General features: G+C 42.7%; 1 protein-coding gene across 10 annotated transcripts; it reads right to left on the reverse strand.

Moving 5' to 3' along the window:
- Positions 1 to 675: 675 nt before the first annotated feature.
- DYDC2 (DPY30 domain containing 2) lies at positions 676 to 16875 on the reverse strand. Of its 10 annotated transcripts, XR_012077346.1 has the most exons (6): positions 12715 to 12896; positions 12388 to 12535; positions 11925 to 12047; positions 7988 to 8077; positions 2110 to 2199; positions 676 to 853 (listed from the first exon to the last, which is right to left on the reverse strand). XR_012077346.1 is itself a non-coding variant. In XM_072971221.1 (4 exons), coding segments are annotated over exons 1-4 (288 nt in total). In that variant the 5' UTR covers positions 12717 to 12897; the 3' UTR covers positions 2208 to 2376. The 10 variants fall into 10 exon arrangements, 8 of the variants coding, with proteins under 8 accessions (XP_072827322.1, XP_072827321.1, XP_072827315.1 ...); XR_012077347.1 differs by lacking the exons at positions 676 to 853; positions 2110 to 2199 and adding an exon at positions 2208 to 2391; XM_072971221.1 differs by lacking the exons at positions 676 to 853; positions 2110 to 2199; positions 7988 to 8077 and adding an exon at positions 2208 to 2391 and having other exon boundaries at positions 12715 to 12897.
- Between the last annotated feature and the right edge of the window lie 113 nt (positions 16876 to 16988).

A 16988-nucleotide genomic window follows, 5' to 3' on the forward strand; every position in this document is an offset into this window, starting at 1 on the left:
TTGTTGTAGAGAGAAGAATGATGGAAGGGGGGGGGGCGGCTACAGGGAACCCCCAAGTTTCACAAATGCAGGTTGAGAATTACGTGGGTTTAACACAACAGCAGCGGCAGCAGAGATAACAGCATCCCAGCACCTGCTGTTACTGAGGGTTTCCTGTGTTCCAGGCACACTAGTCTAGATGCTTTATGTGAATTAACTCATTTAGGCAACACAGAGTGTAGCGGAGGTTGGAGGTAGATGTTCCCCGAGTGGTATAACTAGAGACTGACTTCTTGAGTGTGAGACCCCCCCAAAAGACTATGCCTGGTAGAAAAGAGATAAAGCATTTAGCTAATGATGATTATATTAGTGATCATTACACTAGCCATGGGCAATGGGTAATGGCAGTTACAAAGGCCATTTTAATAATAATCACCGGAAGGGCAGTGTTTTGACAAGAGAGCAATTTCAGCTGGGTTCTTCTGGCATTTCAGTGGAGTGATAGTTTATTTAGGATTATGTTCAGAGAGCAAGGTAATCAGCTAAATGAAGGCTGTGGCAGCATCTCCCATCTCCCTCCATGAGCCTGACTTTCCCACCAAATTGCAGGTGGAGAAGCTGAAACCAAGAACCTGAAGACCCGCTGAGCCTCTGACAAGTACCGACAGGTTCAGGAGACCGGGGAGAAAAAAAAAGTCCCAAACAGTGTGACATTTAATACATTCACCCTGCCCAGCAGAGAAATGTGACCCCAAGACTAGCAGGCACCTAACAATCTCGACAACCAGAGAAGTCACTTTTCCTCCTGATGGAGCAAGTAATCCAAAGAGTGCACTGCATTACTGTCCCATCTGGAGGCTGGTCCAGAAGAATTCTGTTGAAACACAAAGACTGGGAAGTGAGCATACCATCTAGCAGTCACAGTGAAAGTTCAAGTTTAAATGTACATTTCACGCTTGAAAAAAAATGGAGACTCTCAGGTTCATATTGATGAATTTTACTTTAAAAAAATTTTATTTTCCCGATGGAGAAAATAGCTTTCTTTATTTCTAATTCTATAGAAGATTCATTGATTATTATAAAGACATTTAAGTGATAAAGGAAAGAATAACAATATAAATTCAGCAGTATTCCTATCACTCAAATGAACTTAATTCTATATATTTCTCTATGCATAGACACACACACACACACACACACACACACACACACACCCCTACCCCTGCCCTAAGATAATATATTTGCTACACCAACACATCTTTCTACATTATTGCTTTTAATGGCTGCATAAGAGTCATAGTGCAATGTTTCCATGATGAATTCCAGTAATGCCTTTGTTCCATCTATTTATCCAGCTCTGAAATCCACAAGAAATTAAGTACCAAATCAACGTACTCTTTTTGTAATCAGCTCAAAAATTTTGTCAGTCTGTGTTTTGCTTTTGTTTTGTGAAGTTGTTTGGGAAATGTTCATATTTTTGTTCCAGGAAATGGTTAGATACTAAACAGCTTGGAATCTGGGATAGAATACCGCAAGATTCTGGGGTTCATTGAGCCAGTTACATAAAACAAAACTGTTAGATGGAAAGTCGGGCAGTTCAGAAACCTGGAGCTGCTCCCCTGCCCACCTGCCCTTGTCTCTCTGGTATTGCCCCCTGGTGGTGGTGGTGGGCAAGGCTGGGCTCAGCAACCTCCAGTCCTGTCTGTACTTTCCTCCTTTTCCCCTTCCTTTGGATACTTGGAGGGCACTACTTAGGCAGGAGGAGGAACTATAAAAAGGAGAGAAGCTTTCTTTTTAGTCATGTAGATTCTAAGTCTAATAAAATAGTTTTGGAGTAAGAAGAAGAAATTGACCCTTTTTTTTACAGCATTGTTTAAATCCCTTTTCTTTCTCCCACATCTCTCTCAGTCTCTCTCTGTCTCTCTGTCTGTCTCTCTCTCTCTCACACACACACACGTATTCATACCCGTACAAAAATCACATGATCATCTAGCTGTACAATACTCTCCCTGTTGGTGGACATTCTTACTGCTTTGGGTTTTTCACTTTTATAAGCCAGTTTTGATGAACCGCTCTTACGTACATCTTTAAACAGCCTGATAAATTTAAAAGCTCTTTTTCATGCCTTACCTCCTTTGTGGGAGAAGAGGGGCTGCCATCAGAAGCTGGAAAAGCTCTTTCCAAAGAGAATTCTTCCAGACTGGAGTCGACAGTAACCTGCTTTCAGGACCAGGTGAAAACAGGTGGCATAAAGTGGCAAGAGGTCCACTTCTGCCATCGCAGGCCTCTGCCTCTGGGCAACGTGGTGCTGCTTTAGCCCTTCGAGGGTGAGCAGTGCAGCCATGGAGGTGCGAGGCAGCGGTGACTACCTGGCAGCAGAAACCTTCAAACCACCTCTCAGAGAGCGGAGGCCTGGGGAGCAAATTCACCGAGTGGGAGAGGCATTACATGGTGTCCCGTGTGACCTCACGCGATGAATCCGCTAGGGATGACAAACATCATCTAGGGAAAACTCTGAATTAATAGGTGGAATAAGACCTTAAAATATGCATCATCACTCTTAACGTAATGGTTTTCAGAGGCCAGTGTTAAGCTGGAGAGATATGGCCAATAACTGCTGTTTATTGAGCACTTGAATTTCCACTTGCCTCATGGAAATCCCCCAAAAAACTTTACATAGTAAAGCTTATTAGTATCCTCATATTTAGGGGGGGAAGGCACGTGGGGCACTGAGCAGTTAAGTAACTTGCTCATGGCCATTCAGTCGGTAAGTGCCAGGGCTTGGATCTGCACCCAGGGCTTGTGGAGGCCAAAATTCTCGCTCTTAATCCTTAGGTTATGCTGCTTGCTTTTCAATTAATTCACTTGAGGTGAAAATCAAGTAGAAATTGACCAATCTTATCATCAATTAAAATTTTTTTTATTCAAGTATAGTTGATTTATAATATTGTGTTAGTTTCTGGTGTACAGCATAGTGACTCAGTTATACATTTATATATATTCTTTTTCATTATAGATTATTACAAGCTATTGAATGCAGTGCCCTGTGCTGTACAGTAGAACTTTGTTGTTTATCTATTTTGTTTATAGTAGTTTGTATCTGCTGATCCCAAACTCCTATCTCTATCCCCCCTTTGGCAACCATAAGTTTGTTTTCTATGTCTGTGAGTCATCTTCTATTTTGTAAATAAGTTCATTTGTCTCATTTTTTTAGATTCCACTTGTAAGTGATATCATATGATATTTGTCTTTCTCTGTCTGACTTACTTCATTTAGTATGGTAATCTCTAGATCCAAGCATGTTGCTGCAGATGGCATTATTATATTTTTTATGGCTTGTAGTATTCCATTGTATACATATAATACATCTTCTTTATCCAGTCATCTGTCCATGGACATTTAGGTTGCTTCCATGTCTTGGCTATTATAAATAGTGCTACTATGAACATTGGGGTGCATGTATCTTTTCAAATTAGAGTGTCCTCCAGATACATGCCAGGGATTGCTGGATGTATGGTAGCTCTATTTTTAGTTCTTTAAGTAATCTCCATACTGTTTTCCATAGTAGCTGCACCAAATTACATTCCCACCAACACTGTAGGAGGGTTCCCTTTTCTCCACACCCTCTCCAGCATTTATCATTTGTGGACTTTTTAATGATGGCCATTCTGACTGGTGTGAGGTGATACCTCATTGTAGTTTTGATTTGCACTTCTCTGATAATTAGCAATATTGAGCATCCTTTTGTGTGCCATTTGTATGTCTTTATTGGAGAAATATCTGTTTAGGTCTTCTGCCCATTCTTTGGATTATTTTATCATCAATTCTTTGTTTTTATTTTGTCTCCGTTATTCATTGAGCTGAGGGGCTGTGCTCCTCTCATTTATCCATTAGGTACCAATGCAGTCATTTGTCTTTTTCTTCTGGTGTTTAAGTATTTGACGGATCTTTTGACCTGATATTTTACTATATTTTTGGTTGAAAATCTCTTCAGAAATAGCTTTGGAGATAATTTCACCATCAGTTTTTGTGTCTAAGGGATATCCCTCAACCATGGTGGAAAAGTTATAAAATAACCACTTTCAAAAAGGAATTTGACTCAGACTGGTAGTACGGTAAAAGGAGCAATTCAGTTTTGACGAACAGCCTCCAGGGTATATTTGCCTCTTGTGATGACACTTCTTTTAGCTCTTCTTAATGGTGTCTGTTAACCAGCTTTACCTCCAATATCTTTACCACCAACAACTGGTGGCAGTTTGGTAAACATCCCCTCTGACGTGCTGTCTTGCCTCTGAAGGAAGAAACACTGTGGGAACTTTACTACTTTTAGACGGAAAGTCTTTGGGAGTTGTTTCTTGGGTCACTTCATCCTGACTGACCTCACTCCTGGATGCTGTGACTTTCATTTCTGTTTGCTGAGAGGTACCATCTTTGCTACTCTTAGTCTGGAGTTAGCTCTTGTGAAAACTTCTGAAAAGATTCTTCTTGAAGCCCTAAAGGTAAGCAAATTAACCTTGAAGCGGAGAAAATCTTCATGCCTTCAAGGCTATTCAGAAATGGGTCATAGACTACAGAGGGAAGAGCTGCTGAAGCTGTAACGTGGGTGACCCTGACTGCCGGGTTTGCGCTACAAGATGACATCGGGGCACTACTGGCCTGGATTGGCTTCACCTTGGCCATCTCTTCTTCCTGAAAAGGAATTAGTTGAGAGAATGGAGTTCGCCTCAGTAGAGGTAATTTCTGCGGGGGGTGGGGTGGGCCGAGCGCTTCTTTCTGATGGGCCACAAGCACGTGGCAGCGCGAGCTCAGTTCTCAGCTCAGCCTTGCTCCAAACTGCTCCTGATTCCTAATACATTTTGTCTTGGCTACTTTTTTCTGAAGATTTTCTTCCTTCGGATAATGTTTGCCAGGGAACTTGCCTGAGTTGGATCCTCTCCATAGAGTTCCTGACAGCATTTGCTGGGGAGAATTCCCTGGCTCAAAGCATGCCTTTGTTCCTCTCCTGAAGGACTGCTGGCAAGGTTTTTATCCTGACTAATCATATGCTTGAATCTCTTTATCTCCAGATGGCATTATCTGACTAGACTTACATCCTATTATTTGTGATGACATTTGCTGAGAAATTTGTTCTTTATTTAAGGGTGGTTTTTTTGTTTGTTTGTTTTGTTTTTTTGGTTTGGTAGCTTTACCCATGACAGTGACATTTCTTTGATGTTTTGTTTTGAAAGGATCTGGTGATAGGTACCAATGTGCCCAAAGGCATGATCTCAGGGCTATTACCCTGAAGCACCTCTTAGGTAAACCTGGCTACTTCTGAAGAGTAATCCGAACAACCCCTACCCTGGGGCTTGCCCTTATACAATGGTTTAATTTCTATGGATTTCAAGATTTTCTTAGTTTTATCATTTCTCTTTGAGTCAACAAACCATTCTTCAGATTCTGCCTCTTTTGAGAGTTTTGTTTGAAACATCTTGATCTTTGGGCATTATTTACTTTTCTGTATGAACTTTCTGAACATCTTCTATTCTGGACAATCCTATTGGTGGAAGCTTCTCTTTCTAAGGGCATCTTCTCGGTAACTGTATTCTAAATGTATCCCTGGCAGTGCTTCTTTCAGACCAAAATTGTTGGGGAATTTCCCTCTGGATTTATGTCAGTTTGACTGAAATGCTCCAGAATAGACTTTTGAGGAATCATGTCTTGGTCAATCTCTTTTCTCCATGATAACTCCCATGACGGAACTGCTTGGGAAATTGGGTCCCATTTACATTTGTTCACTGATGTAATATCAGTTGATGTCACTTAAGAAAGTGTGCCTTAGTTATCCTTAAAAAATTATATATATAAATATATATTTAATTAACTTAATATGTATTTTATATATATATTTTTTAAGCATTGGTTTTTGAAGAGCCATTTCTTAAATATCCCTATCCAAGGAGCTCAGGCCTCCTGGACTAATTATTTTGCGGCTAGTTTTATTCATAGAATCTTTTTATTCAGCAATTGATTTCTGAGGAGTCTCATAAACACTGGTTTTAAGGACTGACTGTGACAGTGATGAATACTGAGGAAGTTTTCTGGCTAACTTTGCTCATGAAATTGCGTGCTACCGGCCATTATTCATGAGGGTTTTCCTTGGCCGGGCTCATCTGCAGAATTTATCTCCCCTAGTGATAATTCTTGCACAGTCACCTCAGCTAGTTGCATCCATGTAGTTTGTTTTTCAGACAAATGAACTGGAAGTAATTCATTCTGGCCCATTGTGGTCTTGGAATATGTCCCCAGTGGTGACTTTTTCGGGGCAATGGGGATTAATTGCAGTCTGGCTGAAGATAAGACACGTATTTCATCATTAGGGGCAATGGTTCCTGATCAGTTTCTCCCTCTGGCATTGTATACGTGGGCTCTTCTTTTCTGGTGCCTCTTGTGGAGCAATTTTTGCCCCAACAACCCCTATCTGTGAACTGTATTTCTCCTGATATTTCTGATTGTTCCGTTTCACTTTGGCTAAACTTATCTACAAGTGGGATATTTTTAGACAATATCTTTGGATGCTGTCATTTTAGTCCTGGAGGTCATCCTTTTTGACAAAGGCAATAAATCTTTTTCTTCTTTTCTAAAAATTTCTTCGAGGAGGATAGACCCAAGAGATTCCATCTAGTGTCAGGATGACTTCTGACCATGGCTTCCAAAGGTCTGCTTTCTGGGAGCACTTCCTGGGACCTTCTTCCCTCTAGGATGTTTGTACTTGCCTTTGGTTGAAAGGCATCAGAATGGGTTTCTTCTTGACAAATAGAACTCGAATATGAAAACAGAAAGACCCAGAGAACCTTCCCTTTACTGAGACATGCAGCGGGACTCAGCTGTAAGTCATCCTGGTGGAAGTGTTGGCTCAAGCATTGAACTTTCTTCGTACAAATCATAAATTTTAATCCTGCCTGGAAAGTCACTCGCCAGTTTTTCTTTGCTGACAAGTATCTTCTTATAGCCACGTTTTTAGTTGATTTAAGCCATTTCATTCTCATATGCTGAAAATATCTGTGATATCACAGCTTTTGCATTTGTTCCCCCAAAGTCATTCTTCCTGTTCTTGTTCCAAAGAGAGAAAAGGGGGGTTTATCCCCCTCCACACAGGGTATTATTCAACCTCTTGAAAAATATTTACAGTCTACATAAAAATATAACAGTGGTATCACCAGGTACTAATTATTCAAAAGAGTATTTTCTTTTCTAGCCCAGGATTGGCTACATGATATGCAGGGCCCAGTGCAAAATGAAAATGCAGGCTGCCTTGTTCAAACTTTTGTACGTCAAGATGGTGACAGCAGTGCATCAAACCAAGGGTGCAGCCTTTCCAAATGTGGTTCCTGTGTGACTTTACAGGTTGCACATGCATGAAGCCAGCCCTGCTCCAGCCAGAGCTGCTGCCCTCATGGCCTTGTCTTCTCCAACCATAAGGCCAGGCCTTAGCGTGGGCAGCTCAAGTCTATCAAAGTCTATCACACTACTACCCTCTCAAGGGTGGATAAGCGCTTCCACTGGCCTTCCCCATCACTCACACATAGAAATCAATCCAACGCTGCCACATATAGGACCCCACATATGCCAGGATTAAGGAAAATGCTCAGAACTTGGGAGCCCACTGCTACTGTGGTGTCCCCTCTTTGCTCACAGGTGTGGATGGCTAGCCCAGGTCTGAGCTGGAAATGGGCTCTCCACAGAGCCCCAGAGAGTGGGAGTCCTGACCACCATTCATAAACATTATGGTCTGAACAGGCTGCTATAGGCTAGCCCAGTAACCTAGTATCACTTAGAATGATATTTCTATGGAAAATTCTTTCTTGTTTTCAGATAAGAGAGGTAGAAATGTGTTACAGACAATAATTCAGTTTACTGCTGGGATCTGCCTTTCTAGTATTCTAGACTCTTGGTGTTTAACCACTACCCTGTACTGCCTCATGTGATGCAAGAAAAAATTTTAAAGTAAACTCGAGAATTTGGTTACTGAATAAGATGAGGAGGGTGGAGGCAGGGGAAATCCACGATGGCTGCCAGGTTTCTAGCTTCAGTCGCATGACGATGGTGGTGGGTTTTCCTGCAATAAAGACACAGTGCTGGGGAGGGTACAGCTCAGTGGTAGAGCACATACCTAGCATGCATGAGGCCCTGGGTTCAATCCCCGGTTCCTCCATCAAAAATAAATATATAAACCTAATTACCACCCCCCCCCAAAAAAAAGGCAAAAAAAAAAAAAGACACAGGGAAGAGCAGGTGTGGGTGTGCTAAGTGTATAGTGCTTATGAAAGGGAAAGGCAGGGTGATGCCACAAGACAGGGCAGCCTTGAGCCACTGCCCCTTCCCCTCAGCCTGAAGGAAATCCAAAGATCCCAGCTCAGCCCTGGCTTTTCTGCGAGATGCTAGAGCAGAGGGTGAAACTTTCTGTATATCATCTGAAGGGGCTTGAGAAGTTCTGAATTTTGGCTCTGAAAATGGCAAATCAGTACTTATTTCCAAGTTTATTTTAAAGATCTGACATCTTGTGGGAGACACTTTTGGACATTAGCGACAATAATGTTTGGCTCAGAAGAGCATCTTTTTCTTTTTCTTCTGTCCCAGAAACAAACCTAGGTTTTTAGCTGTGTTTTAAAACCAATATTAAAATGAAGTGTATGCTGTGTGGTAGGACAAGGCCACCCTGGAGTTAGAAAGCTATTACAAATATTCCCTTAAAAGATTCCTTTAAAAGTGAAATCAGGTTTGTAGTGGGACTGGCAGTTACTGGCCAGGGGCTAGTGTCCACTCCCCTAGCCTACCAGGATACAGGGACACTCTCAGTCCACCCAGGACACAGAATAGGCCCAAGAACTTAGAATCACTTCTTACTTTCTAATGATGCTTCAGCTGAAATTGTGTAACATCATGTTTTCCTTTAAGATTACAAAATTGGGTATTAAATATAAAAAGGACATGGAAACCCAACAGTGTCGTAATATCAGTGAAAATGCGGGCTGTTTCAAAATACAACTGAAAATCATTTTAATACTGTGCTCTCCTCTTCCATCTTTCCAGATGATCCTGGCACAGGGGTATTTGGCTGGTGTGTCGTGTTAATGAGTTCAACTATGTCAAGTAAACTCTTGCGGGATAAAGCCAGTTGACTCAGTGGGCATCTGAGGAAGACAGCGTACAGGATGGCCAGGAAAACTTCATTATCAAAGAGCCATTGAGTGATAGCAAGAAATCAATGGAGGGCCACAAGGTAACTTCATCTTAATTTTGTGTTTTCATATGAGCAGAAATGAGAGAAAATGCCTAAATCATTTGCAGCAGTGAGTGACAACACAGGTGAATAGAAACAAACGAATACTTCTTAAGACAACCCCTTCCATCCCTAGGGAAACTGCCATGATGACCCACTGTCACTGATACTCTTGTGTTTAATTCCTTCTGGCATGCCAGGGTGGAGAAAAGACTAAGCACCCGCTGTTCCGTATTTTAACATAGAAGGCTTAATGTACTAATTTTCTATCACTGTGTAACAAATGAACACAGACTAGTAGCTTTAAACAACACCTATTTGTTATCTCACAGTAAAATCCAGGCATCAATCAACTGGGGTCTCTGCTCAAGGTCTCACAAGCTGAAATCAAGGTGTTGACTGGGGCCACAATCTTATCTGAGGCTCAAGGTCATCCGTCGAGCTCATTGGTTGTTAGCAGAATTCACTTCCTGCCTCAGTAGAAATGGGGTGTTTCCCCAGGACCCTACCTTTCCAGCAGCGCTCGAATTCTTCAGACCTCCAGTTCCTGCTCCCAAATCATTACTTCCCACCCTCACTTTAAAATGATTCCGTTGAAACACATGCCACCCATCAGAACAACTCTACTTCTGATGATTCTTAATATTAATGTGGTTGTGTCTCCTAACACATTTCATTGACTGTTTCAATTTGGATTTCTGCATTGCTGTACTTCTTCTGTAACTGTACAAAGGTCTCTAAGAAAATGGAGTTCAAAACTAAAACTGTGAGTGATACATGGCACTAGTGCCCTTGAAAATGAAGGGTGAAAGAAGAGTGTCTGACTACAAAGCAAAAACTGTGTCTTTCTCAATTGTTCCTTTCATTTCTTTTATCCACTAATTGTACAGGATTCTGTTGGAGGACCTTGCACTCACACTTACTTGAGTGCCATTTTTTTTCTTTTGAGGGGAAGATTTATTTATTTAACCTCTTGCCTAGTGTCTCACTGCTCTCTCCAGAGTGCTCAGATACACCAACCCATGGCCTGCTTTTGGTCTCTCAATATTGTTTTCCACTAACAAGATCTGAAACAGGTCTCTTCAAAAAGGAGAAGATTCCTTCCTGTGTGCAGGAGAGCAGAAGATGGATCTGAGACGTGTTGTTATCAGAGGTCAAGAGTGCTTTCAGGAGCCTCTGGGTAGAGGAGTCAGCCTGGAAAGAGAGGCTCTTGGTGACCCCGTGGTGACACTGGGTCTCAATGAGAAATCAGCTCTGTAATTAATCAGAGCTCTTGGAGCCCGTGGAAAACCATACGTTCATGCTGACAATCAGAATAAACAATGAGTGTATAGAGCAGCACTTCCCAAACTTCAATGTGCATCCAGATCACCTGGGGAGCTCGCTAAATGTCACCAGTCCTGATTTGTCAGGTTCGGGTGGGATCCGAGATTCTGCATTTCCAACAGTTTTCTCCATCATGCCCAAGCTGCCAGTCCAAAGATCACACTTTGAGTAGTCAAATGCCAGAGCAGAGTTTCTCAGCCTTAGCACAATTGATATTTTTTGTTGTAGTGAGCTGTCTTGCATGTCGTAAGACGTTAGTAGCACTTGTGGCCACTACTCAATAGAATGGCAGCAGTACACACACATACCCCAGCTGGAAAACCAAAAATGTCTCCAGACGCTGCCAAATGTCCCCTACAAGTGGGGTGACCCACAGCCCTAGTATACCTGGGACTAGGGGGTTTCCCAGGACACGGACTTTCAGTGCTAAAATCAGGAAAGTCCTGGGCAAACTTGGACCACTCACTGGTCACCCCACCTGGGAGAAAACAGTGCCTCCATCTGAGGACCACTGTGCTAGAGGAAGGTCGACTCTTCTACCATGGGTTAGGTAGCCATGTTCTTTTATAAAAAATGATGGGGTACACCAGAAATTGATACAATATTGTAAGCTGACTACACTTCAGTTAAAAAAAATAAAATTATAGAGTGAAAGAAAAAAAATGGTGGGGTGGGGCTGGGAAGAACAAACCATTTATTGGCAAAGAAATATGAAATACTGTGATTTGTATAATTTATTCCTTATTTATTTCAGATAGTTACTGTGATAATGGAAAGGCAATTTGTTTTGTTTTCTACCTGAGATGCAAGAATATTTTATGTAAAAAAATTTTTTAAAAAGATTAGACTTACTGGTTCTTCTAAGTTAATAATTCATGACCACTATTAGAGCATCACAGAGAAGACATCTATGGCTTGATCCATAAACAAATGGCATATATTAAATAAAATCTTACGTAAATAGCATATAATAAGATAATATACCTGAAGTATATACTGGTAACCATATTTGGTTTCAGAAAAATATTAATTTTTGAAAAGGGCTCAAAGGATCTTGTGTGGAAATATATTTGTTCCAACTGATGCATTAGATATTTTTAAAATCTGATTTTTTAAAACTAGTAACATCTAAGGTATTCCTTGCAATCTAAAATGGAATTGTCTTTAAGGATTTTCTTTTCTTCATTGACACGGACTGTCAGTAAGAATGATTTACATGTAAACATATGAATACGGAGGGACAAGTAGGCTGATGCGAGCCTCTATGCCCGTGGCCCTGTGGCTGAGCTGACCTGTGGATTTCCCAGTACCCACCCTGGGATGTGTGTGTGCCCAACGCGGAGCTCCTCCTCCCTACCTGGTGACACCTTTCATACTTCTGCTGAATCTCGTACTCTTCCTGCTTCAGCATTTCTGCCATTTTGGTTTCTTCGAGGCTATTATCATACTCTTGCTGCAGCTGGATCTTCTCTTGCCTTTCCTGGGGTGATGTGACAGAGTGGAATCAGGGCAGCCCCCGGAAGCACGGACCCCTCCCTGGGACAGACCACAGGCCCCGGGCCCTTCAGGCCTCCTGGGTTTGCTCCTATAACTCACTAGCTTTAGCGGGCTGGTAGCTCCCAACCCACCACTCCACAAGTCCTCTGAGCTCCATCTTTAGCCCCCAGGCTCCCTGCACTTCAGGACCTACGCCATCCTCACAAGTGGAGTAAACCAAGAGACTCCCCAGGCCAGCTCCAGAATCCTGCCTTGGACTTTAGATTATTCACTCTAGGAAAGCTGGAAAGCCCTCCCCAAGCCAACCCAGCACACACACCTACCTTTTCTTTCGCTTTCGCTGTTTTCCTGTAATGATAAAGCCAGTGAGCCAGATACTCGATGGGGTCACTGGGCTGAATCTTTGCCACCTCTGCCAGCGCCTGGGCCAGGCAATTCCCAAAACACCTCTTCAGGTATTCAGTTTCCATCCTGGTGGGCTTGGGAAACATCAGAACAGGGTCACACTACTTCACAAATCTAATGGGACTTTAAAAATAGACACATTCTGACCAGTGCAGATTCACTTTAGGATAAGTATGAGATGTTTCCAGAGCCCACCCTTCCCCAAAGAACCAGTAAATACATGTGTGCTTGCCAATAGCTCTTACATTCAAATGGACTTTTTTTTCTAAAGCTCTCCAGCTGTCCTAGGTCAGAAACTAGGTCCTGGGGATTATCAGGCCTGAGAGGAGCTTGGTGGATTGGTGTTTAAGAGTGGCTGAGGCCTCCATTTACCCACACATTTCTATCCTTGAGTGGGGAGGAAGTGACTGAGCAGGCAGGAGGTCCTGAGAGGGGCTTTTAGCACCCAGCAAACTGTGCTATTGTGAGGCTGGAGGCTCAGTCATCTATGACATAGATAAAACAGGCTTATATATCTCACAAGGGACCACTGAGAAGCCCTGAGGAGGGAAAATGCCAGGCGTTGTAGCTACTTACTGCTGGCCAGGGGCTCTGCCAGCACTTGACATGACATTCCACTCTTTACTGCTTAAGCAAGAAACTGCTTTAGGTTGAGTTGAGCCCCTGATTTACCCTTAATCAGATATTATGACCTGGAGGGAATGAAGCTTCAGTTAGACCATAAATTAGGAGTGGAGGTGTATGCAGCAGTAGGAACGCAGGCTCCTGGATCAGACAGACCAAGGTCCAGTCCTGTCTGCCATTTATTAGCTGTGTGGCCTTCAACAAGTTACCCAGTCTCTCTGAGCCTAGGTTTTCTGATCTGTGGAACAGAGCAACAAAAGTGTGTATCTCACAAATGTTAGGATTAAAAGAGATAATAAATACAGGTAAAGTACACATCCTGGCACGTAGTAAGTGTTTAATAAATATTAGCTATTACAGGGGAAGACTGTGGCATGAAATGGCCTAGCCCCCCATCTGTTCTTGACCATCTCCATATTCCTGAAGTTTACATACCTTAACTCCAAAAGAGCTAATAATAAAGTGAATAATAAAGGCTTAGATCCAACATTAACATTTTCCGGAGGTATTTTTCAGTTTAAGGAGGGAAAGATAAATAGACAGATAGATAGAAATGGACCCAAAAAAATTCCTAGCTCTTTCCACTTCAAAGGTCTAGAAGCAAAAACACCTCAGAGCAATGAACACACAGAATTTGCTTTTAAAAAGCCTTCACCACTTAAAAGGAATCAGGGTTCCTTGGAGAAATGACTAATTCCAAGGTCAGGGCAGGAAGAGGCCAATAAACCTGGAACATTTTGTTGACCCAGAAAGTAAGAAAATGCTTAAAAAATAAAATGGTTGGGGACACAGGAGCCAGCTTGAAGGGGCTGTTACTAGCCAAATCTGGGGCAATTTGGCCACCAAAATTAATAATGACTGTAAGGATTATAACCAATTGAACAAAATAAGAACCCATGAGTCCATATAAGAATAAATAAATGAAAGGGAAAGAAAGCAAGTTCTTTCTTAAAGTAAAATGCCAGTTAATAAATGTGGAAAGAATAATGGACTTAAAAAATAACTTTGTAATCACATGATAGTATAAAACAGTTATAAATGAACCCTAAAACTTGCTGAATAGTTGACAGAGAATATGATATTCGTGTATTCCCAAAGTTTCTCCCACAAATTATTAATTCCAAAAGGAAATACAGAAACTTTACACTGGTGAAACCCAACACAACCAAGTGATCAAAGTAAACATCGCCAATAAAGGGACAAAATGATGTCACATGTCTCCTGATGTGATGCACTTCTTAGTGGGTCATAACACATTTCTATGGATTCCTGCCCCAGGTGGAAAACTTTAATCTTATTGAGGAAACATCAAAGTCAAATTGAGAGGGTCTGCAACTCTTAAAAATGACAAGATCATGAAAGATAAAAAAAAGATAAGGCACCATTCCAGATCAGAGGAGCCTAAACAGTCCTAACTCCAGGCAAAATTGATCCTGGATTGGATCTAGATCAGAAAATAGAATTCTATAAAGGATGTTGTTGGGAAAACTGAATGTGAATTGTAGATTACATAGTAGAACTACATCAAGGTGAAACTTCCTGGGTTTGGTGATTGAAATATGACTAACAAAATGTCCTTGTCCTTAGGGGATACACAGTGTGGTAGGGCTGAATAATGGCTCCCAAAGTTGTCCACATCCTAATACATGGAACCCATGAAATATGTTACCTTCTATGGCAAAGGGGACTTTGCAGATGTGATTAAATTACAGATTTTGATTTGGGAAGATGATGCTGGATTATCCAGGTAGGCACAATGTAATCACAAGGGTCTTTATAAGAAGGAAACAGTAAGATCAGATAGGGTAGAAGTAGATGTGCTGATGGAAGCAGAGGGAGAAAAGGGGATGGGATGCAGGGTCATGAGCCAAGGAGCACAAGTGGCCTCTAGAAGCTGGAAAGACAAGGAAGAGGATTCTTCCTAAACCCTCCAGAAGGAATTAGTCCTGCTGACACTTTGGTTTTAGCCCTGAAAGACTCATTGTGTTTCAGATTTCGAAAACTGTCCGACAATAAATGTGTGTTTAAACTCACTAAGTTTGGGGTAGTGATGGAGGGTGGGGATGGGGAGGTGTGGTGATGCCTTCTGCCAATCTGTGACCCATCTGAACCAATGCACCTGAACAAAGTATCTTCTACACCCCTTCTACTCAGCGAGTGGTCCACAATCAGCAGCAGTGCATCATCTGGAAATGCAGATTCTCTGGTCCCACCCCAGACCTACAGATTGAGCATCAGCATTGTAACAAAATCCCCAGGTGATACACAGTTACAGGTCTGCTTGTCTTTATCATCATAGAACTGCCCTTCCCAGAGGGCAGAATCACCAACTCTGTATTCCCAGGAAGCCTCTTCACTGCCTGGTGTTGGGTGGCCGCCACACTGCAGTAGGTGTGGCAGACCCTTTCTGGAGAAAGCATCTTCTCTAAACGGCTCGTTTTCAATAATGATCTCAACAAAATCTGTTGACCTGGCCGTTATTAAGACTTGATGTGAAAACAGTAGAGCCAGAAAAACAGAGCCACCATGTGAGGTCTGGAGAGGGAGGAGCCAAAGGGATCAGTTTTACAGCCTACTCCCCACTATCTCAGGCCACACTCACCAATGAGGAGGGGGCTGTTTTTCAGAGCTTCCCAGAGCTGCTCTGAGGGTCTGCTTATCCTGGTCCTCCTTGCTCATGGCCTTGTATTCAGGAGGCGGGGTGGTAAGTATAGAGATTGTCTTTATTCGTACTATATGTCTAGTGCTGGGCACATAGTAGATGCTCAGCAAATATTTCTTGATTTAATTAGGGAGAGCTCTGATGCTTGTGGGCTCATGCTCCCTTCCCTCTGGCAGCGCCCACGCTGGCACTTATTACCTTAACCAACGTTTAGTGAGCATCTCCTGCCCAGCACTGACCCACACATAAATTAACAGAGAAAACAGGAAATGCCAGCTGAATACTGTGCACAAATGACTAGGCCAGGGAAGACTGCAAATGGCTCGGGCTTGACAAGAGGGTGGGAGGCTTCTTGGAGGTGGGGGCACCTGTGCTCATTTCGAAAGAAATACCAACTACAGAATGTCAGTGTTGCTGGCCATCTGGCTCTACGGGGATTGAGTTACTAGCCACTACGGTTAATTGAGTCATTAACACACCCTGAAAGGAATTCAGGGTGGAGATCATGAATGAGGCTCTGGGAAAACTGACAGAAAAGGCCTTCAGATAGTTAGATATTTTCAGGAGAAATTTTTATAAACTCAATTTTTTCATCTTCCCATACTTAGAAAAGCTCTAAAATCATTAACTAGCATACCTGTGCCTAGTGTACTAGCAGGAACCTTCTACCTAGATATGTATTTGATTGTGGGTAATCCTGCTCCAAAATCACATATATGCTGACCTCCCAGCTTACCTCTTCCAAAAAAGAGCAGCTGTCTCTAGGGCTCTAGTTCTCAGTTAAGTCCCCAAATAAAACTGAACGGACAGCTCTCACATTGTGCACCCCCCGCACCCCCCAGTGGGCAGGACCCAAGCAGAGGTCCCCAGCAAGTGCAAAGATGCTAAGTCAGGAAAATACCAGGTCACCATGTAGGACAGTCTCCTCTGACTCAAGGCTGTGGGGGCTTCACCCACAGGCAGCCTTTGCAGTACCTCTCACCCCAGGCCAGCCCTTTGCCCTTTCTCTCTCCTAGTGTGCACACGCCTGCCAGCCCCGCTCCACTTCTCTTTTGGGTTGCCCCTTCCTCACAGCCTCTAGGTTGCATGTCTCTACTCACCTACCCTGGTGCTCCCTGCTCCAGCGGGCACCCTGCACACTTCGCGCGCCCTCACCTCTCTGCTGAATCTTTTCTGTCCCCCGCCCTCTGCTCAGCGAAACTCGCGCGCCCCTTTTTTGCAGGGGGCCGTCTC

Source organism: Vicugna pacos, chromosome 11 (genome assembly GCF_048564905.1).
Source record: "Vicugna pacos chromosome 11, VicPac4, whole genome shotgun sequence".
Lineage (NCBI taxonomy): Eukaryota > Metazoa > Chordata > Mammalia > Artiodactyla > Camelidae > Vicugna > Vicugna pacos.